The 24,300-nt window shown below is 41.9% G+C and overlaps 1 protein-coding gene across 1 annotated transcript in view; it reads left to right on the top strand.

Moving 5' to 3' along the window:
• Window positions 1-24,300, top strand: part of Myo16 (myosin XVI) — a 319,471-nt gene that overhangs the window by 81,518 nt on the left and 213,653 nt on the right. Inside the window, exons 7-11 of the mRNA XM_027387882.2 lie at window positions 1,671-1,746; window positions 3,115-3,268; window positions 9,644-9,794; window positions 15,733-15,843; window positions 21,874-21,939. Coding sequence (XP_027243683.1) covers window positions 1,671-1,746; window positions 3,115-3,268; window positions 9,644-9,794; window positions 15,733-15,843; window positions 21,874-21,939 — 558 coding nt within the window. The remainder of the gene's footprint in view (window positions 1-1,670; window positions 1,747-3,114; window positions 3,269-9,643; window positions 9,795-15,732; window positions 15,844-21,873; window positions 21,940-24,300) is intronic.

The following is a 24,300-nucleotide window of genomic DNA, read 5'->3' as shown; positions in this document are numbered from 1 at the left end:
TCTGGTGGGTGGTCAGAGGACCAGAGTACCAGAGAAGTGTGGACAGTATAGACTGGGATCATCTCTGCCTGAGCCTGGAAACATTGAATAAGGGTGGTTAACGTTTAATTATGCTTTAATTAACTTAGAAAAAGGCAGGCATGTTATAGTCTTTTGATGTGGTTTCACAGAAGCAGGAAAATAAGTGAATATTAGTGAATCCTAACAACTTGGATGTACAGAGAAGCCACGAGTAAGGGTAGAAACACGCACAGCAGGATTTAATTTCCCAGGTCACACTCAGACTGTGCAATGTGGTGCCTAGGAAGGCTTCTGGCTGTACTTACTAATCATATAAAGAAGGGTAGTGACAATTAGATGTAAACCCATAATGGTGATCAGTGCTGGAAAGTGCGGTCAGGTTAGAGAAATGCACAAAGATGTACTTAATGACATTCTTTTAAAAGTTGGCTGGGTCAGCTAGATAGCTCAGTAGGTAAAATGCTTTCCATGCAGGTCTGACGGCATGAATTTGATTCCTAGAACTCAAGTGGAAGGAGAGAACTGACTCCCAAATGTTGTCCTCTGACCACCACACTCATGTACCCACCCACCCCCCACACCTAATAATAAATAAAGTAGAAAACAGCAGCTTTTGTTTAATGAATGTATTTTGGTGTTATGTAGGACCACAGATGCTTTTCACACATTTTATATAGTTTCTCTGCATTTACTAATCACTCTCTAACACTTTAGCTGTGGTACTGGGAATTGAACCCATCTCAACTATACTAGACAAGTGCTCAACCACTGAACTTCGCCCCTGCCTCTGACCCTTCTGTCTTATGGGTGTGAGTGTGTTTCCCTGTCTGTGCAATACGACTATTGGTTTTTAATGCCATGTGCAGCATGGTGACACATGTGTGGTTCCAACAAGCTAAATGGTGAAAGTGAATAAAAACTGAAGCAAAACACCTAACAGTAAATGGTCTCTCCACGAAACATCAGCAAAGGAATGTTAAATGTATAAAATGCCCTTTTCAGAAGTTAAACCCTGCTTGCTAAAATTTTTCCTAATATATAAAGTGTGAAATAGTTTGATTGCATGGTGTATTCAGAGAAGAGCCTTGGGATAGAAAGAGTGCCAAGAAGAATGCTATCCTCAATCTCCTGCCATGCCAGGTACCTTGCAAGAGCAGCAGCCATGAGCACTTACTGATGGCCCACAATATCCTCAGAGATTCCTGATGAATTGGTGCCCTGGGTACTCACTGATGGTCCTCAGTGCCCTGGGTACTCACTGAGGATCTTCATTACCCTGAGCACTCACTGGTGATCCTCATTACCCTGGGTACTCACTGGTGGTCCTCATTACCTTGGGTACTCACTGGTGGTCTTCATTACCCTGGGTGTACTCACTGATGGTCCCAGTGCCCTGGGTACTCACTGACAATCCTCAGTACCCTGGGTACTCACTGAAGGTCTTCATTACCCTGGGTACTTATTGGTGTTTCCTAGATATTTGCTAACGGTCCTCAGCACCTGGGATGTTTAGCAATGCTCTTTAGCCCTGGGTATTTGCTGATGGGTCCTAGGCATCCTTGGCATTTGCGGATGTGTTCTCAGTATCCTGTGTACTTATTGATGGACACTGCATGGCAGTTCTGACTGAAATTGTCTTTATGCTGCAGACGACCCTGGTGAAACTCCTTCTGTCACATCAGGCGAACCCCCACCTTGTGAACTGCAATGGGGAGAAGCCATCAGGTAGGTTGGAGCATGCTGGGAGCCTCTTCTTCTTTTGACATGGACACTATTCACCCATCACTGGTGCAGTAACAAATGTGAGTGGACACCAGGGTACCCACAGCCCCAGCAGGGTTCACCTCCTCTGTGTTGTGGGAGGGTGATAGCAGTAGGTGAAACCGTCACCTTCCTTTCACAGAGCTTTTATCCATTGGGCCACACACACAAATCACCCCATGACATTCCAAAAATCTATTTGATTGTAACTTGTTACTCTATTGCTAGCTATTCACTTATTCTAATACTTATTATAGTCATGATTTTCTGTGTGAATATTTAGACTTAAAGAAACAGAAGTCAATAGTCTGGTGCTCACTTAGGTCCCCAAACTCTTGACATAACCATTTCAGAAGTCTAAATACTTCTGAAGATTTCTATAAGCTTTTCTGCTACTAATATGTTCCTACATTCAATGGTCTTAGTTCTGTAGCTTTTAAAATTTAACTACTGCTACTTTGTCATTGCAAATTGTACCATATTAATAGGAAAATTCAAAGTAACAGAGAAATGTCTCACGTAGAAAAATATAAAAGCCCTTCACATTTCAACTCTCCTTCTAAACACTTTTAGGAGAAAGTGTAAACCAGGGTGAGGGACTTCCTCTAACTCATATTTTATTGGAGTTAAATGTCACTGCTTACTGTTGATTGTTCTATTGTGTCTGCTAAAATAAACAAAGATCTAACAACATGAGGATGCATTCCTTGGTACCCTCAAACTTTAGAGTTAAGCTAATGTGAAAGAGAGTCTGATCATCTTATAATGAACTGAAATTGATTTTAGTTAATTTAGCTCTTTATACCAAATCACAAGAATTTAAAAAGTGGCTGGTGTGTGGTATGGTATTTGTAACCCCAGCCCTGTGAAGTGTACACACATACCCTTTCAAGTTCAACTTTCCTCTGACTTTTTATTTATCCATCACCATCTACTGTATATTCTCTTTATGTTTATTTCATGTGTAATTAAATACATCCCTCATAGATGACAGGACAGTCTTGGAAAATGTCAGGGCTGAGATTTTATCTCAACCCTAAACTTTTGCTGTATGTCTTGTATGACTGCCTTGTATGACATCCTCGCTGTGTCTTTAGATGCCACTGCCTTTGTCTGACATCTCACTGTGTCTTGAAGATATCACTGACCTGTATGACATCCACTGTGTCTTTAGATGTCACTGCCCTGTTTGACATCCTCACTGTGTCTTGTAGATGCCACTGCCCTGTATGACATCCTCACTGTGTCTTTAGATGTCACTGCCCTGTATGACATCCTCACTGTGTCTTTAGATGTCACTGCCCTGTACGACATCCTCACTGTGTCTTATAGATGTTGCTGCCTCTGAGTTTATTGAAGAAATGCTTCTGAAAGCCGAGATTGCCTGGGAAGAAAAGATGAAAGAGTCTCCATCTGTCCCTACCTTAGTACAGGAGGAGCTGTACGATGAGATCCTTCACGACCTCCCACATCTTTCCAGTAAGCTGTAAGTACTTTCGTCCCATTGGGTTGCAGTGGCTGGACAATCCTCTGGAGGCTGGCTGCTTCCTTTTCTCCTCTCTTCTTACCCACCATTGCATAGACAGAAGCGTCCGTCTATCAACTTAAAATGTTGTAAATATTGTAGATGTTTGTCAGCACATTTATCATAAAAGTCAATTGCCCACAATGAGCATAACTAAAGAAATTAGTGTGGCCTCAAGACATCACTACAGGATTGAACTGATACTTTCCCTTGGCTCTGAACGAAAGCTGGTGTGCTAAATATTCTTCTAGATTTCAGTCAAACTTAATGCAAGCTTTCCAGTGATTATCATAAGGGTGAACTATCCTGGAGTAATAAATGCAAATATATCTTATTTTTCTCCTAAACATAAATGTAACAATCCCACACCACCTTCCGCCCCCCCCCCCAAAAAAAGGTAATGCTTAGAAATGTTGAGTGGTGGAGTGAAAACTGCCATTGCATTCAAGGTCTGAAAAAGTAAAGTGTGGCTGCTAAGAGGCAGCTCAGTCTAATTAGTTTACTGGGGTACAAGTGTCCTTTGAACTCATAATATTATCATCATTTTCACTTTGAACACCTTAGTTCTCGGCACATTAAGTTCCCTGGATATGAAAAGCAGAAATCACACCTAACATTTAACCATGGCTGGAGAGAGGGGCCAATAGGAACAAACTTCTCATGGATAAAGAGTTTTCTTGAAAAGGTGGAAGTGTGATTAAAAGGGGGGTATCTGTGACAGTGACTGATCCACTTTACCTTTGCATTGTGTTATGCCATTCTAATATATAGAGAGCAAAACGTAAACATGATTGGGGCATCAACAGTCCAGCATGTATGACAGAAGGAATCATGGGACCCTAACCAAACGAGAACAATTGACAACTCATGGAATATGGAGGAGGAAAAGCCATTGTCCTCAGTGATGTACCAAAGAGTGGGCTCATCCAGGCTCCAACACAGTGGTCTAGACCATGGCCATATATATCACTGAGTCACATAACACGACAAGAAGACATGAGGGTGGGAAGGGGTTCTTCAATGAAGACAGGATATGACAAGGGTGGAGGAGAGTAGAAGGTGTGAGAGAGAACAACAGAATGCTCTAAGTGCATGTATGAAATTGTCTAAAAATAAAATTAGTCAATAAAAAAGAAATTCTCAAAAGGATAAACAAGATCATCTAGTGTAGGTGAACACACATCTTTGCCCTGTCTATAGTTTGTTTTTTGTGCTTTTTTTATTTTAAAGATGAAACAGATTGTGCATTTCTAACTGGTGCCTTGAATGGTTTTTTATATTATTGACTAAACAATGGATTATCTTGTTATGAACAGAATAATCAATGGCTTGTTTTGTTCTACATGATTAAAAATGAGGTTTAATTACATTTTCTTTCTGTGAGAAAATGGTAGATAGATGGGCCAGGGTGAAGTTAACATATGAGCACTTTTCACATTTATTTTTGTAATTTTGGGTTGTGACATATTTTATCTGGTCATTTCTACTGTGAGGATATATATATATATATATATATATATATATATATATATATATGGAAGCAAATTTGTGTGACCTGACTGGCCTTGCTTTTATTATCCTTGTGTTGTGGAGGTTGGCCTCAGGGAAGGCTTCTCTTAGAAAACATAGTATTTCAGTTCTGTTTCTTCTGACTCTCACCAATATTCTTTTACCAATATTTTCTTTTTTGCACTCAAAGTAAATCTTGGTTGTTGAAGAATAATGAGAAAGTGCAGAAAACCACTACGCATTAGCCTTGTGGAGAAGCAGTGCCAGGATAGACAAGCTGGCTGCAAAGCCTTCATTCAGGACTGAGGCAGTGAGGAGAGATGGACCTGGTTCTATTACCCTCAGAGAAGCTCTTTCTGGGGAGCTAATGAAAGTGCTTCATGATGACAAGGAGAAGGGTGCTCATGCTCAGAAGTGTGGCATGGAGACAGGACATGGGTACGGATGGCAAAACAGTGAGACTCTGTTATTATTAGAGAGGTCCTCCTAATATATGTACCTCCCCCATTAAGGTTAATACACAAATCTTTATATTTTTATATTAACTAACAGTCAATGACTGTGTCAAATTAAAAAACTCACTGACGACAGCACAAAACTTGGGTTGTGCTGACCCAAATGGGGAGAGTCATTTGGGAGGGCTCAGTCATGAGAGCTTTAGAAGGCTGGTGAAAGAAATGAGCAAATATCAGAATAGACCAGTTGAGAGTTCTTCAGAATGACAAAATTCAACTCTGCTAGTGTTGAAAATTCTCTTCATATCCAATCATCAGTGAAACACATTCATCAAAATCCCGACAGGCATTTCTGTGAAAATTGACACAGATTCCAAATTTCACATGAAAGTGCTAAGGGTACTGAAGAGCCAAAAAAAATTTTTTTAAAGGCAAACAAAGTTGGATGTCTCATGTGAGTTAATACTGAGGATTACTGAGACAGGGCATCAATCAAGTCAATACAGTATTATATCAACACAACACTTGGGAGAACCCTGAAATAGACTCACATACCTGTGCCAATTGATTTCTAACCAGCACATCCAGCTAATTAGTTGAGGAAAGACAGGCTTTGTTCTCAAAATGGGTGCTGAGACACTCAGACAGCTGTAAAAGAAAACTCTGAGCTATGATTACTGGAGAGCCATGAGGGCACACACAGGGGACCACAGAGCTAAATATTCCAGAATAAAACCTAAGGAAGGAGTGAACCTTGTTGATCTTGGGCTAGGAAAATAACTCTTAGATAAGACATAAGAAAGGAAAAACTGAAGAGGAAAAAAATAGTATATTGTTATGAAAATGAACTGACAGGAATGTAGGTGGAGAAATCTTCAAGGATTCATCTAAGGGGATTTGTATCCAGAATATACAATATACATTATCTAAAAAACAGAGGGATGACCCCCAACACAATCAAAGGATTTAAACCCAGTTTATACCAAAGAGACACTGACTAAAACTACAAAAGGGCTAAAGTCACCAAATCATTTCTGAGAAAGAATAAAGCTAGAAGTAGAAGTATCTCATTCCTAATTTCAAACTCTTTAATTCCTAATTTACAAACCCTCTCACTAAGGATGAAACTGGGTTGGAAAGAGTCAGAGAAATAGGACAGAATAGACAGTGTGCAGAAATAGACTTGAACTAGTGTGGGCCTTTGCAGGGACACACACACAGTAGGGAAACAATGGCCTCCTCCATAAGTGGCCCTGTGACTACTACGTGCCGAAGGCTGAGCAGGTTCTTCAATTTATGCTTGTGGAGAAATAAAGTGGAAGCCAGTAAGGGCAGAGATGGGTGATTAGAAAGCATAGGACCCCACAAAGAGCATGAGGAAGGAGTTTTTCAACATGGATTTTCACGTATGACACCAAAAGCACAAGAAACAAAAGCAAACATCCCAAGCAGGACTACACCACACCAAAAGATATATGCACAGCCCAAAAAAGTTCTCTACCAACAAAACTACAGTCAACCAGAGGCCAGTAAGATGGCTCAGCAGGCAAAAGCACCTGCCACCAAACCTCATGACTGACTTGAGTTTAATTCCCAGACCCACATGGTGGAAGAAAAGACTCAAATTTTGTATATGTCCTCTGACCAACATATAATTGCCATGGTGAGTGTGTGTGTGTGTGTGTGCGCGCGCGCGCGTGCACACACACAAAAATAAATAATTACATAAACAAATAAATGTAATTTTTATGTAAGAAAGAGTTGGCATTGTAAACCTCATAAGTGATAAAGGATAAATATCCAAAATGTGTGAGGAATTCATAGAACTCTATAGCAAATAACAACAAAACAAAAAATGTAATTAAAAAAAGCAGGCCAAAACCTTTGATATTTTCCGAAGAAGACATACCAGCCAGTCTTTAGGAAAGTCCCTAACATCACTAACTTCAAACTAATGAAAGTGGGAACTACAGAGACACAAGCCCCTGCAACAGCACAGAAAAAAACTGAAACAGTGAGTAGCCACTGACACGTTTAATAATTGATCAATTGATTCCAATGGGCACAAGAAAGAATGATAACAAATTCTCTAAGTGACTAGTTATTTTGATTACAAGTCTGTAAACACTTTTGCCAGGTACCATTGACTTAGAACAGGGGTGGTGGCTCAGTGGGTAAATCGTGAAGACTTCAGTTTGAATCCCTTGAATCCCTGTGAAAGCTGACTTTTGTGGTGTGTGCCTATCACTCAGCTCTGGGTGGCTAGCAACACATGGATATGGATCCTAGAGGCTTGCTGGACAGCTAGCTGACTCAAGATAACAAGACTCAGGTTTAGTGAGTGTAGCCCATTTTCTTAATTAGTGACTGATTTGGGGGGGTGGGTGGACAGTCCATTGCGGTGGTACTATCCCTGGGATGAGTGGTCCTGGGTTCTATCTGACAGCAGGATAACCTGCATAGGACCAAACTAGGCCCTCTGAATGTGGGTGACAGATGTGTGGCTGGGGCAGTCTGTGAGGCCACTTTCAGTGGGACCAGGATTTATCCCTAGTTCTTGAAATGACTTTCTAGAGCCCATTCTCTTTAAAGGGATGCCGTGCTCCACCTAGATGCTGGGTGTGGGGCTAGGTCCTGCCTCCAAGTGATGTGCCAGACTTTGTTGACTCCCCAAGGGAAGCCTTACCCTCTCTGAAGACTGGATGAGTGATGGGGTAGGGGGGAGGTGGGGAGAGCAGGAAGAGGGGAGGGAATGGGAACTAGGATTGGTATGTAAAATGAGAAAAGACTGTTTTAAAATTTATAAAAAGATTTTTTATTTTTTATTTTAATTAGAAAGATTATTTTACATGTCAATCCCAGGTCCCTCTCCCTCCCCTCCTCCCCTGCTCCCCCAACTAACATCCTACCTATCCCACACCCTCTCTGCTCCCCAAGGAGAGTGAGGCCTTCTGTAGGGGGTCTTCAGAGTCTGTCAATTCCTTTGGGATAGGGCCTAGGCCCACCCGCTTGTGTCTAGGCTCAGGGAGTATCCCTCCATGTGTGATGGGCTCCCAAAGTCTGTTCCTATGCTAGGGATAAGTACTGATCCACTACAAGGGACCCCATAGATTAAAAACTTTTAATTCTGTTCAGTGTAAAAAAGCAAAACAAAAAAGGCAGCAGGCTAGCAAGCCATGGGGAGCAAGCCAGTAAGCAGCACCCTCCATGGTCTCTGCATCTGCTCCTGTCTCCAGGTGCTAACCTGCTTGAGTTCCTGACCTCACTGCTTTTTATTGTGAGCTATTATACGGAAGTGTGAGTGAAATAAACTCTCCCTCCCCCAAGTTAGTTTGGGCCACGGTGTTTCATCACAGTATTAGTAACCCTAACTAGGACAGAGAGAGATGCTGTCACAAAATAACTAGGTGGAGTAGCAATTGAGGAAGACACCCTGATGTCAACCTCTGGCTTCCTCACATTCTTGCTTAGGCACACACACACACACACACACACACACACACACACACACGCACATCCACATACACCATTGTACTGTATATCTACAGTGAATTAATTTTACCGTGTATGAGGTAGATATACTTGAAGTTTAACAGAATAATCTCAACCAGCTCTACCTAGAATGATTAGCACTCTTGTATATTACATGACACAACTATTTGCATACATGCCCTTGGTAAAGGGGACATGCATTTCTGTTTGAATGCCAGCATTAAAGAAGATTGTTCTTAAATTTTGTAGTAGAGCATCACATTGCAAATTCAGTCTTATTTTTTTGGTGAACATTATGAATTCAGGTCTTTCTCTTGTCAGTAAACTTTAAAATGAAACGTGATGAAGTAACTTTTGCTTATTTTTTTCTTTGCCTTGTTTGAGCTGTTTGGAATTACACGCATTTTTTTGCTACTTGTAATACGACTATCCTTAACAATTTTTTAGTCTAATGTTTATATTTCAATAAAAACTCAAAATATTGCCCATGGTTCTATATGTTAAATCCCATACCCATTGTATTTTAATCATGATTTTAATGTTCTTCATTTGTTGGCAAATCCCTTCGCACATTTAAATACAGTGCCTAGTTCAATTGTGAACTTCAAACAGCTTTTAAATTACGTATTGATCTTTCTATTACAGTTAAATGTATCTCGGTGAACATTTTCTTTTGGAGTTGAAATGATTGGATTTTTTTTTTTGAGAAGTGAAACTGAATGGCAGGTGAAATGAAAGGAAAACTTGCATGTTTCCTGCAGCTTATAGAACATGTTTTCATCTGAGTAAACACACCTTCTGTGGTCCAGCCTCCCATAGCTTTTGATTGATACAACACTGTTAGAAGAGAACTAATTGTGGTATTGATTGTTTCTTGTAGCAGTCCCCTGGTGCTGCCAATTGCCAAGCAAGACAGCTTACTGGAGAAAGACATTATGTTCAAAGATACAACAAAGGGTCTGTGCAAGCAGGAGTCTCAGGACGGGCCCCCTGAGACCATCATGGTGAGCAGCTGCAACAAGCCAGAGCAGGTAACCACAGTGCTTCTTCAGGTACTCTGTAAGGTCATTTCCATATCAGCTACCTTCCATTCAAAGACAAATATGAATGCATAGACTAGGGTTCTGTTTAAAATTCCTGTCAATGTAGCCATTGTACTACTCATTAATAAATACAGTTGGTATTTAATTTTAGGTAAGTTTGAATTTTATAGTCAATTATTAGCCTATATCTTATTCTCGAATATGTTCAGATGTCTTTAATTATTAAGTAGTATTTTTTCTCTTTCTTCCAATTATCTAAATATATATCAGTAGGTCAAAAGTAGCTATGATGTTGCAGTGTGTGTGTGTGTGTGTGTGTGTGTGTGTGTGTGTGTGTGTGTACATGTGTATGTGTAATCACTTTAGACTCACTACCTGGACCCCAGACTGACCGCTGGGGAACCAGCATAAGACCGAACCAGGGCCCCTGAATGTGGGTATCCATTGGGAGGCTTGGGCAGTCTATGGGGCCTCTGGCAATGGAACCAGTATTCAACCCTAGTGCACATATGGGCTTTAGGAGGCCATTCCCTCTGGAGGGATACTCTCTCAGCCTAGATACATGGGGAAGGGCCTAGGTCCTGCCACAAATTATGTGGCAGACTTTGATGATTCCCCCAGGAGAGGCCTCACCCTCCCTGAGGAGTGGATGGGGAGTGGGATGGGGGAGTTGGTGGGGGCATTGGAGGACAGGAGGGAGAGGGAACTGGTATTGGTATATAAAATAGGATCGTTTTTAATTTAAATAAAAATAATTTTCAAAGACCCAATTTAGGCCAGATTGCTTTGGTCTTTTTGGAGAGTTATAAGCTTGAGAAACAGAAATTAATGTTTTCTTCTTTCACTATGTCTGAAATAAATGATTTTCCCATGTGTTTTGTGAATGGCAGAGCTACACTCTTTCTTAAACCTGTTTTAGTGTTTCTAATTCAGAGTACTATACTTTATTCAATTTCTAAATACCCTCTATTCTAGTGTCAGTTTTGTTACTGTGAGAAAGAATATCCTGGGAAAGGGAAGTTAGGAAGCAAAAGTTTATTTTAGCTCATAGTTCCAAGCAACAGTGGTCATTTCGGGGAAGTCAAGGCAGGAACTCAATCACACCCACAGCCAAAAACAAAGAGAATAAATACATCATTGCTCACTGGCTTGCTCTCAGCTAATTTCTCTACCTCTTAGGCTGTTCAGGACATTGCCTGCCTAGGGAATATCACTGCCCACAATGGACTGGGTCTTTCTACTTCAATTAATAATAAAGATACTTCCCTGTAGACATTTCTACAGACCAACCTGATCTAGATAATTCCTTATTAACACGCTTTGCAGGTGAATCTATGTTGTGTCTCATCGATAGTTAAAACTAACCATGATATCTTCTTCTCAGGATTAAACTTTAACTTAAATTGCTTTAGATAAATCGAAGAAACTGCAAATGTTTGGGAGGAGGCCATTTTATTGCCATGATTTTGAAGTATTTTCTTAATTGGCTTACTGAGTATGTAGAATCTGAGATAGGTTGGAGTTGCCACTAATGAAGGCTACTAACACAATCTTTATGATGCAGTTATAATCTTCACATGCCCGGTAGTTAGTGATTATGCATGAGTTATTCTGTGTTACCATTAATTTGTCCTCAAGCTATTAAATATCTGTCTTGGCCTAGTGGCACTGCAATAATAAATTCTTATTTAATTAAAGAAGCACAAACTTGGCCCATTTTTTAACTTAAATGCTGAGATTTGGGTCTCTGTGGAGACAAAATAATTCTGTCTAGCAAACTAATAGATTTTAAGTGACCATTTAACATGAGGTTTCTAGAAACAAAGCATTCTTCAAAAGGAAGACAATGCCAAAAGCAATCTGGGAAGGAAAGGGTTTATTTGGCTTACACTTCCACATAACTATTAATCATTAAAGGAAGTCAGGGCAGGAATGCAGAAGTGGAGCTTGGAGGTAGGAGGTAATGCAGAGGCTATGGAGGAGTGCTGCTTCCTGGCTTGCTCCCCATCGCTCATTCAGTCTGCTTTCTTATAGACCCCAGGACCACCAATCTAGAGGTGGCACCACCCACAATGGGCTGGGCCCTCCCCTATCAATCACTAATTAAGAAAATGTCATACAGGCTTGCCTACAGCCTGATCTTATGGAGGCATTTTCTCAATTAATATTCTCTCCTCTCTGATGACTCTAGCTGGTGGCAAGTTGACATAAAACTAACCAGCACAGTGAGTATGTCCAGTCTTGCCTCCTCTCTGGCCTCCCTTTGTCAGCTTCCTGCAGTTGGAAATTATTAAGTAGGCTCAGCAAGTCCACATTTTACCTTCACCAACAGCCATAGGACACTTTAATAAAAATGAAGTCAATTATGACATCCAGCCACTTATGACCCTAGGCAGCTTTCCATAACCCTTGGAGCTATGTAGCCGTTCCTGTAGTCTTGAGGAATTCACCACTGCTCCTGCATACCTGTTGCCCTTTGCTACCACACACAGCCACACTGGATCCTCAAGGGCTTCCCACACATAATCCTGGTTCTCCCCTTCCATCCTAAAAGGCTTATCCTTCCAAATGATTCCTTCAGCATAGCCCCAAATGAGGACAGTCTAAATTACCATGGAGCAAACTTTTTCAAAGATCTACTTTCTTCTGTGTGTTTTCTGTACTTGTGATTTCTTATTTATGCCCTTGCTTCTCCCTCCAGTAAACTGAGAACATACTGAGATGAAAGATAATTCTCTCTCTCCCTCCCCGTGTGTGTGTGTGTGTGTGTGTGTGTGTGTGTGTGTGTGTGTGTGTGTGTGTGTGTGCGCGCGCGCGCGCGTGTGTTTCAAACTGCTAACACAAAGCCTGTCATAGAGTAGATAAGCTAGAAACACTGTGAACTACTGCATGTGCTCCTGGAGCCACTCATCGCGTGCTGCCCCCCCCATTCACTCCTGGTTGCACAGTGCTAACCAGCCCAACTTGTAACTTACCAACTCTGATAGTGAAGCTTCATTATCAGCCTAATGGGATTTGAAATGGCCTAGGAGACACATCTCTGGGTCTGTCTGTGAGGGTGTTTCATAGAGAGGTTTAATTGAGGAGAGATCTACCCTGAGTGTGAGTGGCTTCAACCAACTGAATAAAAGCTAATGAATGCAAAGGGCAACAGCTAAGCGCCCGCTCTGCCCCCAGTTGTCCTGGATGACACTATAGACCAAGGAGCTCTCACTCCCACAGCTTCCCTGCAGCCATGATTGCCTTTCCCTGCCCTCTGAGCCCAAATTCTTCTAAATCACCTTTTGTCAAGTATTTGGTTATACCAACAAGAAAAATAATCACCAACTATGTGGCTTTAGAAAAATCACCTCTTAGCCAGGTGGTGGTGGTGCACTCCTTTAATCCCAGCACTTGGGAAGCAGAGGCAGGTGAATCTCACTGAATTCAAGGCCAGCCTGGTCTACAAAGTGAGTTCCAAAACAGCCAAGACTGTTACACAGAGAAACCCTGTCTCAAGAAAGAAAAAAGCAGAAAGGAAGGAAGGAAGAAAGGAAGGAAGGAAGGAAGGAAGGAAGGAAGGAAGGAAGGAAGGAAAGAAAGAAGGAAGACCACCTTTTCCTGTTCTCAGTCTGAAATCCTGCTGAATATCTTATTATATCTTATTATATCCTTCTGCCTTCAAGCTCTCCCATATGGGGTCTGGCCACTCGGGCCTGCCTTTGGCAAGAATATGTTATATCCACTTCTCTGGGTTCCTTCTATTCCCTATGTCCTGTTAGTCTTTCCCTCTCATGACCCCTCTCTGTTCCTTAATCATCAACCCTGTCAAGTATTTGAATGGAGCCTATCTCTGTCCTACCCTGGAAGATCTCAGCACAGACAATGCTCCCTATACCTACTCTTCTTTCCCCAAATAACTCCTAGCAAACCTTCAGCTCTCTCAGCCATTGTCACCCACAAAGTTTTTATTTAGCAAGAGGTCACCCAGGAATGTCCACTCTTCCCTCCAGCGTGTCCCTCACGGAAGTTGTCACATTGGCCCTTGACATGGAGTCCCCTTGAAGTGTGTAACTGAGTGCACCAATGCTGCACACTCAACCTCAGAGCTAACATTGGGCCAAGTTCTCCACATAGTGTGTGAGTCTTAGGGGCAGGTGGCTGGTGGCTGGAAACTTAGAGACCAGGAATATTATACAAATTGTTTTTTCAATGGACAAACAAACACACTTCTGTTGAAATATTGTGCTTCCAGGTAGAGAAACGGATTAGTGTCCAATGACCAAGAACCCCTATCCATAGTGTTTTTTGCCCCCCCCCCCTGAGCTTTGAGATGCCCAGGAGAGAGTCTCTGCTTCTGCTATTTAAGTACTTGGGCAAGACACAGCCTCAGAGACACAGGAGGGAAGTTCCATCTTGTTATGTATTCACTAGCTTTAAGAAAATAGTTCTAATTTTAGTGGCTTAGGATGTGTAGTGATTCCTACTCCGTAGACACTCGCCTGATAAACAGTGATAATTATATTTAAATTATTCAGCAAAGGAACATACAATAAATAATACAGTGTGCGATACAGATATGAAATTCAAGGAGAACATGCTGCAAAAACACAGAAAGCACAGCGAGCTGGCTTTCGTCTGAGGTTTCCGGTGTCTCCCCAGCTCACAGGGCTCCTCAGATTCTTCCTCTGTGACCTCCTGTGCTTGACAGAGAGCCAAAGCTGCTCTATCCTATCCCAAGTGTCTACTATAGAGCGTGCTTTGTGCCCACTAGATCAACTCTAATTAAAAGACCAAATTCATCTGGATTTATTCGAAAGAGTCATTGAAATGTTGCTTGGTTTTAAAGGCAGATTGTGTTACTTTTCTTCCTGACAGTTACCTATTCTCATAGATCCCTTTATCTTAAAATAAATGCAAAGCAGAATAAAAATCACAAACCCCAAATCTGGGGTCTACCATGGAGACCTGACCTGTCCTGTGAAAAATCAGAAACTGAACTCCTTGCCTTTCTATGCCCAACACAGTCTCAAGGGCTTAGCTTTGGAAGCACTACAAATGCTTGGATTTGTCGGTTGAGCTATTCAAAGACTTGGTACACACAGATCTGACTTATAGTTTGGGGATGGGAGGGGTCAGTCAACATCTAATGGTCTTCAAGGCATCAAGATATCCTGTAGTGTGTGTGTGTGTGTGTTTGTGTGTGTGTGTGCGCGCGCGCGCGCACACGCGCGCACGAGCACACAAGACACTTATAGATATGTAACACAAATTCTCATCTGAATAATTTTCTCTTCCTTGACCCGTTGTTAATCCCAAACATGGGAGAAGAAAGACCATGGATCCAAATCATCATGGTCAAATTATTTAAAATAAGCAACTAATTAAAGCAAGCTTTTTTATTCATGTACACATGGGCTGCCTCCCTGCTAAGGCAGGGTTTGAGAGGAAGACAAGGCTTTTATAGCTCAGGGTAGGGTAGGGGATTCCCAAATGGGGAATTTGATAGGCAAAACAGGCAGGATTACAGGGGCAGAGCACACATAACAAGTTGAAACAAAGACATTGTTTTAAGGCGGGCAGAGCAAGGTAGTCATAATCCTAACAAGGTACTCATAGGCAGTCTTAAAACATTGTTCATAATGGTTACAAACAACTTTTTGAAACAAAGACATGATTGCTATTCCTGAAACTGGCAGTACAGAACCATTTGTAGTTAAGGTTACAAGTGGGGCATAGCCCAATACTTTAGAAACAGACTTAATCATAAACAGGAACAAACCTAGTTTGCCTTTCCTTAAGATGGAGACAGGCTGGGTCTTCACCATCTTGCCTTTTAACAATGGAGTCATACTCACATGGTCTCAGGAGTTTGAGAAGCACCTCATCAAGAACTGATCAGAAAGTGACTAAAATTGATCACATTGGCCTTTGCTCCACTCCACAGGTCCAGCTCATGCCTCCTGCTCCCAGCGATGACCTAGCCACACTCAGTGAGCTTAACGACAGCAGCCTGCTGTATGAAATCCAGAAGCGCTTCGGAAATGACCAGATACATGTGAGTGCCCACAGAACTGTGTCCTGCTGACGTTGGGATCCCCTCTCAAGATCACAAATGTTGCAAGTGATGGGTCCCTGGAAGCTTCTGGCCCTGGTGATGGCTGGGCTTGAGCTTCACAGAGTGAGACTCATCTTGGGAAGGTTATCTGTCACATTCTGCAAAATTCCAAATTTCAGAGTTAAGTGTAAACTAGTACTCTGAAGGTAGGTTGTGTGTTCCATCTCAGAAACCTGGCACAAAAGGCTGGAGTACACATTTATATGTCAAAGCAGATGCTGGCCGGCTCTCCTGGCATCATTCAGTACCTATGGCTTCTATGAGCACCTTACCTACCCCGAACCTCTCCCTCCAGGTACTGTGCTTCCCTTGCCTTCCCCCAGCCTGGGCCCTGTATAATCCAGTCATTTTAGCTATGCAGTTCTCTTGACCTCTTGGCCTTAGCTGCTTCTCCTGGCCGGCGATGGCTCATCTCTTCCAGTTCTCCCCGTCTCTCCTTTCATGGTCTGATTTAGTTTGCTAGCCATCTTCAGCCTGGACTCTTCCTTCTCCCCACTTTCTATCCTATCTACAATAAAAAATCTTCTCTAGACTTCAGGAGTAGTCTTGCCCTCCTCCCTTTGTTTCATTTTTTTTCATTCATTGTGCACTTTCCTGTTGACCTGACTGAGTGGGGGATCTTTCCAGGACGAACAAGATTTGTAGATTATCTGTCTGTCTGATCCTGTCTCCAAGACTTTCCCTTTTCCAGCCAGGAAAAGGAAATGGAGCAGCTCTATAGGCTGTGCTAAGTGCTGCTTCTAGCTGCTCCTCTGACTGCTTCCAGTCCTCAGGAAGCTCTCTATGAGCAGTAAACCATGCGTGCAAGATTTTGTATCCTCATAACTATACAAAACAATACTACTTAAATGGAGAAGGAGGGAAAGTTGGTTGTGACCTTTTTTTCTGTAGGTTTCTTTTTGTAATGTTAGTAACAGTGTAGACAACCTATAGTCCCAGGATCCCCCACCCTACCCCCCCTCCACCTCCACTCCCCCTTGCCCCCCCCCTCCGCACATGCTGGTTGACTTTGTTCTGTTCCTTCCACACAGAGCCCAGGACAATTCAGTCAGAATGCCTGTGGAGATTTCTGATTATGCTTGAATCTGTCACATTCCCTGATAACACCCATTTAGTCCTAATCTACTGAAAATCTGATTAAGTCATTTTCATGTAAATGTGAAGACTGAGATTTCCCTACAAGTAAGGAATTGTCGGGTTCTGATTAACCCCTGAAGCTGTAGCACAACCTCTTTAGGCTTCAATATACTGTCTGCCACCCTAAATGCATTTAAATTTAAGCACGAGCATCACAATTGTTGGAATTTTGCCATTGGTGTTAAGTAGTTAAACCTGATTGCTTCAGTTTCTGTTACCTCCCTGGTGCTTTTCAGAAGTGTTTCTTCTGTTCAAAAAAAAAAAAAAAATTTCATTTTTGTAGTACCAAGGACTATAAATCCAGGGCCTTATGAATGCTAGGCGAATTCTGTAACATTGATCTATATCCCTGGCCATTTCTTTGCTTTTTAGCTTGAGAAAGATCTTGATAATTTTCCAGCCTGGTCTGGAACTCAGTAGCATAGGATGGACTTGACCTTGCAATTCTCCTGCCTCAGCTCCTGAGAGTTTTATGCCACCAAGTCCATGGAAAGTGTGGATTGGTTTTTTCCAGGTGTTCTGTCTCTTAAACATCCACTCCATCCACGCTATGGTCCACCACCACCCCTGCTCTGGCAGCCCCCTAACTTTTTCCCTCACATCTGAGCTCAGTGAACTGGAATTTTTTTTTCAGAGTACCAGAATAACACAGAGCTCCTTGCAGGAGCCTGACCTGTGGCTTCCCACTGCAGGTAAAGAACAGCTCTGTCTCTGAGGTGGGCATCATGGCTGAGAAGCCCTTTAGTCTCAGCCTACAGGCAAACCATGTGTGGGCTTTCCTATCTGTCGCTCAGCAGGCAATAGCCTCCTTCCTGCATTGGAAACTTTCCTGAGGTCCTTCTCTTTGCTCTGGCATTCTCTCTGCAGAACAGAACTTTCAGGAATCCCACTCAAATGTACTTCCATCTCTGTGTCTCCCCTGAATTGTCAAGCTATGTTACAGTGGGCTGTCTTTTGTAAGAACATGCATCACGGTGTGAGGGAGACTGCCCTCCTTGTTCTGTGGTTGACATGTAGCTCCTGTGCCAAACCCTGGGCTCCATGTCCACAGAGCCAGGCAGTTGTATTCACATAATGCCTGGCCAGTGCTGCTGATGTTGAAGGCCAGATTCTTTCCACCATCTTTCCTACTCCTTGCAGTGGCTGGCCTTCACTATAACCTACTCTACTCAGATTCTCTATCTGGATCATCAGAAGTAACATCCTCTGCTAAAGGGCATGCCAGTTATGAACTTGCCACTGAGATAGCTAAGGTCACATCTAAACTCAACGTAATTCCAGATGATGAATGCTTTGGGGCCCTTGCAGCTGTGGTATATTTCTTCAGCTGTGTGCTGATGAGGAGAGCTGGCGTTTGACATCCCCCAACTCTGTTCTTTTTTTTGTGATTTGGGGAATTGAATCCAGATTCTTACACATGCTAAGAACTTCCCTCTGAGCTACAACCTTTCCTCTCCTTTTACTTGTTGATACAGGGTCTTACTAAGTTGCCCAGGCCAGCCTTGAACATAAAATCCTCATGCCTCAGCCTACCAAGTAGCTGGGGTGGCAGTTACTGGTGAGGTCACTAGTGTGAACACCTGGCTAGGCTCCCACTCCTCTTCTTCTTGTCTTGGGAATCTCATAAATCCCTTTTCAAGATGCACTCAGGATAACAACCTGCACTTCTGCCACCCAGCCATGAGTCCTACTCCAACTGCAGCACCTCATAGCATCCTCTAGGTAAAGATCTGGATTTCCCTTGACCCCCTGTCTGTTCTCAATGCAGTAGACAGTGCTGCCTGTTAGAACACACTGCATTATGTCACTTTCTGCATAAAGGAATTCACGATCATTCAAGGGAAAGCTGGAGCCCAGGGACTGTTTCTGATCCCTTGTGCTTTTGACCATCAACGCTGGTCACCTTGAGTACCTATGACAATGTCACTGGGTGCACTTTGCTCCTCTCTCATTGCACACCAATGGCCTCACACACTTGGTCAGTTTCAGTGTTGCTTTCTGGGTTCTGTCTTACCTGGTTTCCTCCACAGACACTTTGCCTAGTCATGTATTGACTATTCTTTTTATTTATACACTGATATCTATCTCCCCTAGTATACACAAATGCATATATACACATAAGCACATATGCTCCCAACCATGCACACATGAATGCCACAGTAGCATGCAAAGTTCTTAAAGATTGAATATGTGAGGATGCCGCTCAGATTAAACATACCTTTTAGCACAAGAGAAAGAAGTTAATGTGAATTTATCTGTGACAAACAGCTGAGTCTGGGATGAGCTATTAATATTTGAGATGCTGAAGCTGACCTGATTTTTTGACAGAGTTTCTATCTCCTTTTCTGAATCTCATTTGTTATATGATGTGATTTGCTCACACCAGCTGTGCCTTGCTTGGGTCCTGAGTGTGTAATGTTCAATTGGATGTTAGGTTGGGGAATTTCCACACATCTGCCACTATGGGAAGTTCCTAAACCTTCGACAGAAAATGGCTTGCAGGTGATGAGGCATGAGCTTGCCAGAAAATGCACAGAATAAGAACAATGCATGTCTGGAATAATGATTGCCCACAGTACCAGAGAATACAGAACATATATCAGAGTCCTTTGTGGACTGCAGAAAAGCCAGGGGCAGTATTCTCTGCATAGAATCATTAATGGGACTTGAGGCTCACAATGAATCAGCCTGCAAAGTCAATGCAGAAATCCCTGGCACATCTGGCTAGTCTAGGGGGTTCTAAAAACAGAACATGGAAACCCTGATGGCCCTAGGGTTCCTCATGGCCCATCACCCACATGATGCCTATGCAATTTCTGCTCAGGTGGCCCACGTCAGGTGGCAGGACTTGGAGCACTTCAGTGGGAGGTCAAATGACTTGAAGCACCCTGTGCTAGCCTCTTTCTTTAAGGCTCTCCTGTGACATGTTGTGATGCCTACTAACTGCTTGGAAGATGCTTCTGGAAGAGGCAATGTGTAGAGTGATGGGAAAATGACTCAATAGGACAGTGAGCTAAGGGAGTCATTTCCACAGCCAAGAGAGCAGTGGCAGTGGTCCACTTTGTCAGAATGTCTTCCCCAATTCTGATGGTTTATATAGTGACACCTTTGATGGCTTCACAATGTTGAATCATATTTCTATAATCGTACTTTTGCCTATTTCAACACACATATTTAAGGATGATCTCAAGTTCCTTTAATAACTATCCCAGTATGAAATTTTCCCTCATTGTGGAGTATATATTAGGGTGTCCAAAGTGATGCTGAAGAATTGATGGTAGATCTGCATAGAGAAGCACTTGCTGAAGTTAAGAAAATTAGTCTCACTACCACTGTTACAGTTACCATTTATTTTTTAGTGTTAACAACTAAGCTCTCTTAGCAGGTTCCCAGTGTACAGTGAGACATGCATCTGAATCTTCCCACCCTCACACCATGCCACTCACATCCTTTAGGTTTAAACAACTATTCTGTGTTTAGCTTAGATGATAAACATCTACAGACTCTAGCAACTGTAAAAGAAGATTTTTTTTGTCTACTCTGAGTTCCACTGGACCTGTTTTCTCTCCACCCACCAGGTCCCACAGCTGCTTAATAAAATAAACACTCAGAGACTTAATATATATTTATAATTCTTTAGCCAATGACTTAAGCTTCTTACTGGCTAGCTCTCTCTTAATTATTAACCCATAACTATCAATCTGTATCTCTCCCCTGTCCTTATCTTATCAGAGAACGCCCAGGTGTCCTACCTTTCCTGGTGGCTACATGGTGTTTTGTCCTTCATCTTTCTTTTCCCTCCTCTTTGTTCAGAATTCCTGCCTAGCTAAATCCTGTCTGTCCATTGGCTAGAACAGCTTTATTCATCAACCAATAAAAGCAATACATATTTACAACATCAGAAGGACTTCCTGCATCAAGCAACTGCTTTCTGAATGAATAGTAATTATTTCAATGTTTCATCTGCTCATTGAAATTAACAAAACTAGAAAATCTCTGCTTGTCTTGGTGAGCCCAGGCTTCCTCCTCTCAGCTGTTTTTAGATACTTGATAGTAGATTGATTTATCATGGATACATAGAATTGCTGTCTTTTCCCGACTGCTGTTTCAGTTTCTCATTATGAAATGCCTTTTAGTCCCCAATGTTGCTGCCCAAACTACAGCTCTAGAAGTGTACAGTCAGCTTGTCTGCTGGTGTGGTTAAATGTATATCTTGCTTTATTCTTTTATGTTTAAATTGTCCTGGTTTTCAGATTTGTGACTTTTTTTTTCACTAAAGCAGCAACATCTACCATTTTTACCCAGTTCATAGTCTTTGTCTCTTAGCTCAGTATTTGGAACATGTATGCTTCTTGCAATTACAGTCATATTTGTATTTATACCTATATTTATAATCTCTATTCTATTTATTCCTAAGCCTTTATGATTGCTTCAACTTTGTTAAATAAAACATTTGATTTTTAAGCTTTATGAACACTTTATGTCTTTTTCTTTAATTCTATAGTAGGATAACATTAACTCTCCCATTTTCTTTTCTTGCTATGAGTTTATTTTACTTTTATACTGTTGATCTAGACTGATTCTCACAAAATCCCTCTGCAATAAACTCTTAGAACCTAAACATTTCACTGGTTGTGTTTTATGGAACCAAACCTGGTAGCCTCATTTAATTTGAATATGAATTTTATATTTATTAATAATGTTAGAGTCAATTAAAATATTAGAATATGACTTTTGTTGATATACCATGTTTCCCACAATGGTTTCTAGGTTATATAATTTTAAATGTTTTTTATTTATGTGGCTCATGAGCTATTCACATCTTTTTGACAGACCTTCATCGGGGACATCTTCTTGCTTGTGAACCCATTCAAAGAACTCCCAATTTACTCCACTATGGTGAGTATAACACCCCAAATATCATTTTGGAGTAACATTCATGGGGTATACCCATTTGTATCTGGATACATAAAAACTAACGGAATAACCAATCAAACTAAATTTCTCAGAATTTTTCCTCACTTGAATTAGCATAATGGTTACTTTAATGTATTCTGAGGCAACTTGTGGAATCAAAATCATTTTGCCAAAGGTCTCATTTGCATTTAAAGATGTAACTCTGCTCTGATGGTGCTTACCAGACAGAATAAATTAAATAACAGCGTATATTTCCATGCTTCCTCGACTGATGTGGTATTATTTGGTTTAGATTTCCTGTCTGAACAGTTGATTTCCTGATGAAGAAGTTCTCTTAAGTTAGAGTAGTGGGGATGGGAAGTGAGATGTACACAGGAAATTTTCCCAAGTGGCTGGGTAGTGCCACAATGAGACTGTTCAACATGAGCTACGAATCGCTATGGAAAGTCACTCTGGCTAACTGAAATCACAGTGTGATTTTAAGTAGTGATGGGTGAAATGTTGTAAGTAGCTCTCTGGCTTTTACGTATCTACACACCTGCTTCAACTGTAAAACAGGACCCATAAGCAGCAGGGACCTGGTAAATGGGAACCAGGGGATAGGTATGCATTCCTGATACCATAGGGATGTGGAGAGAGAAACAAAGGACTAGAAAGGGAGAGAGGAAGGGAGTGATGTAAGGATTCAGGCATTATGCTGGCCTGCCCCTGTCACCTGGCAGAATGCACTCAGGCAGTACTCTGGTCAGCCCAGGTGCAAAGGACCCCTTTAAAAGACAGACTGCCTACTTATGCTCTTTCCGCTCTCCTCTCTCTTTCCAGTGATTCCCCTAGGGCAGACAGGACTTTTCCTGTCTCCCTCTTCTCTTCTGTCCTCTCTCTGTGTCTCTGTGTCTCGTTACCTCTTTTCTCTTTCTTTCCCTCTCCCTCCCCTTTCTAATAAAATTCCTCACTTAAGCTCTGTCTGCCTGTCATGTCTGTCCCTTTGCCCCAATCACCCTCCCCTGCCATGGAATATACCAAGGTCCCCTCAAGCTTTATCATAACAAAGGAGGGAGGAAGAAGGGGGAGGGGAAGAGAGCATTCTTTCTGGTCCAGAAGGCACTGCATAATTCCTATAGACATGGCTGTTGAAAGTTCATCACACCTACACCCTTCTCACCAAATCCACGGCGAGCTATTCCATAAAACCCCTCCTCCTGTCCAGCCCAGCCCCAGACTCACCCATGAGCACCTGCAAGTCATAGAAGCCTGACAGAGGACAGAGCTGTAACCATTCTAAGCTCCTTCCAAGGGTTGGCTCCTACTTACCAGGTACCTCTTGCTTATAGGTCCTGTTTTCCAGTTGAAGTAGGTTCATAGATATGTAAAAGCCAGAGAGCTACTTACAATGTTTCACCCATCACTACTTAAAATCACACTGTGATTTCAGTTAGCTAGAATGACTTTCAACAGCAACTCATCTCTGGTGTTGAACAGTCTCATGGTGACCCTGCCAGCCACTTTGGAAAATTCCTGGTGCAGAGTTCATTCACAGATAGCTATTGACCTGTTCATGGATGACTATTGATCTGTGTTTAGAACATGGATGGCTATTGACCTGTGTTTAGTTCATGGATGGGTATTGACTGCTGTTTAGTTCATGGATGGGTATTGGCTTGTGTTTAGTTCATTGATGGCTATTGACTGCTATTTAGTTCATGTATGGCTATTGAATAGTGTTAGTCTATAGATGGCTATTGATGGATGCTAGGGAAAGGCTTGGCACTATTTCTGTCCTTTGCTGTTAATCATGTTTCTACAGTGTCTGTTGTAATGATACATATGCACTATACACCTTATGCCTGGTAAATGCATACTGATGACCAGCTCATTTCTAAGTAGTAATGCCCCCTTTGAAACCACCACACAGATCCAGGAGCCAGGCATGAATAGCATCATAGCAATATCATAAGTATAAGAGCTGTGTTCTTTTGTGATTTCCTGTGAGGCAGCATTTCTTCATGACTTTGAACTGTTCTTGTTACCTAGTTTTCACTTAGTTCCTATTGCTTAGAAGAAAACAAAAGTCCCCAGAAAACAGAAAGCTAAAAATATTAGCAGTGAGTCCCAGTGGCAGCCATAGGTCACCAGTCACTGAAATTAAGGCAATTACATTGCTACTTTTCTGAGAATTGTCAAATAAATTCCTGTGCTCATAATCCCAAGGATTTTAGAGTGTGGACAACAAACATTGGAGAAATTGTATGTAATGTGAAATGCCACAGTTTACGTTTATTTAATGGGTATCTATTGGACTGGAATTTTTGTGAGATTCTGTTCTTTGAACCATCAGAATAGTTG

This window comes from Cricetulus griseus (assembly GCF_003668045.3).
Source record: "Cricetulus griseus strain 17A/GY chromosome 1 unlocalized genomic scaffold, alternate assembly CriGri-PICRH-1.0 chr1_1, whole genome shotgun sequence".
NCBI lineage: Eukaryota > Metazoa > Chordata > Mammalia > Rodentia > Cricetidae > Cricetulus > Cricetulus griseus.
This window is presented reverse-complemented; position numbering and strand designations above follow the sequence as displayed.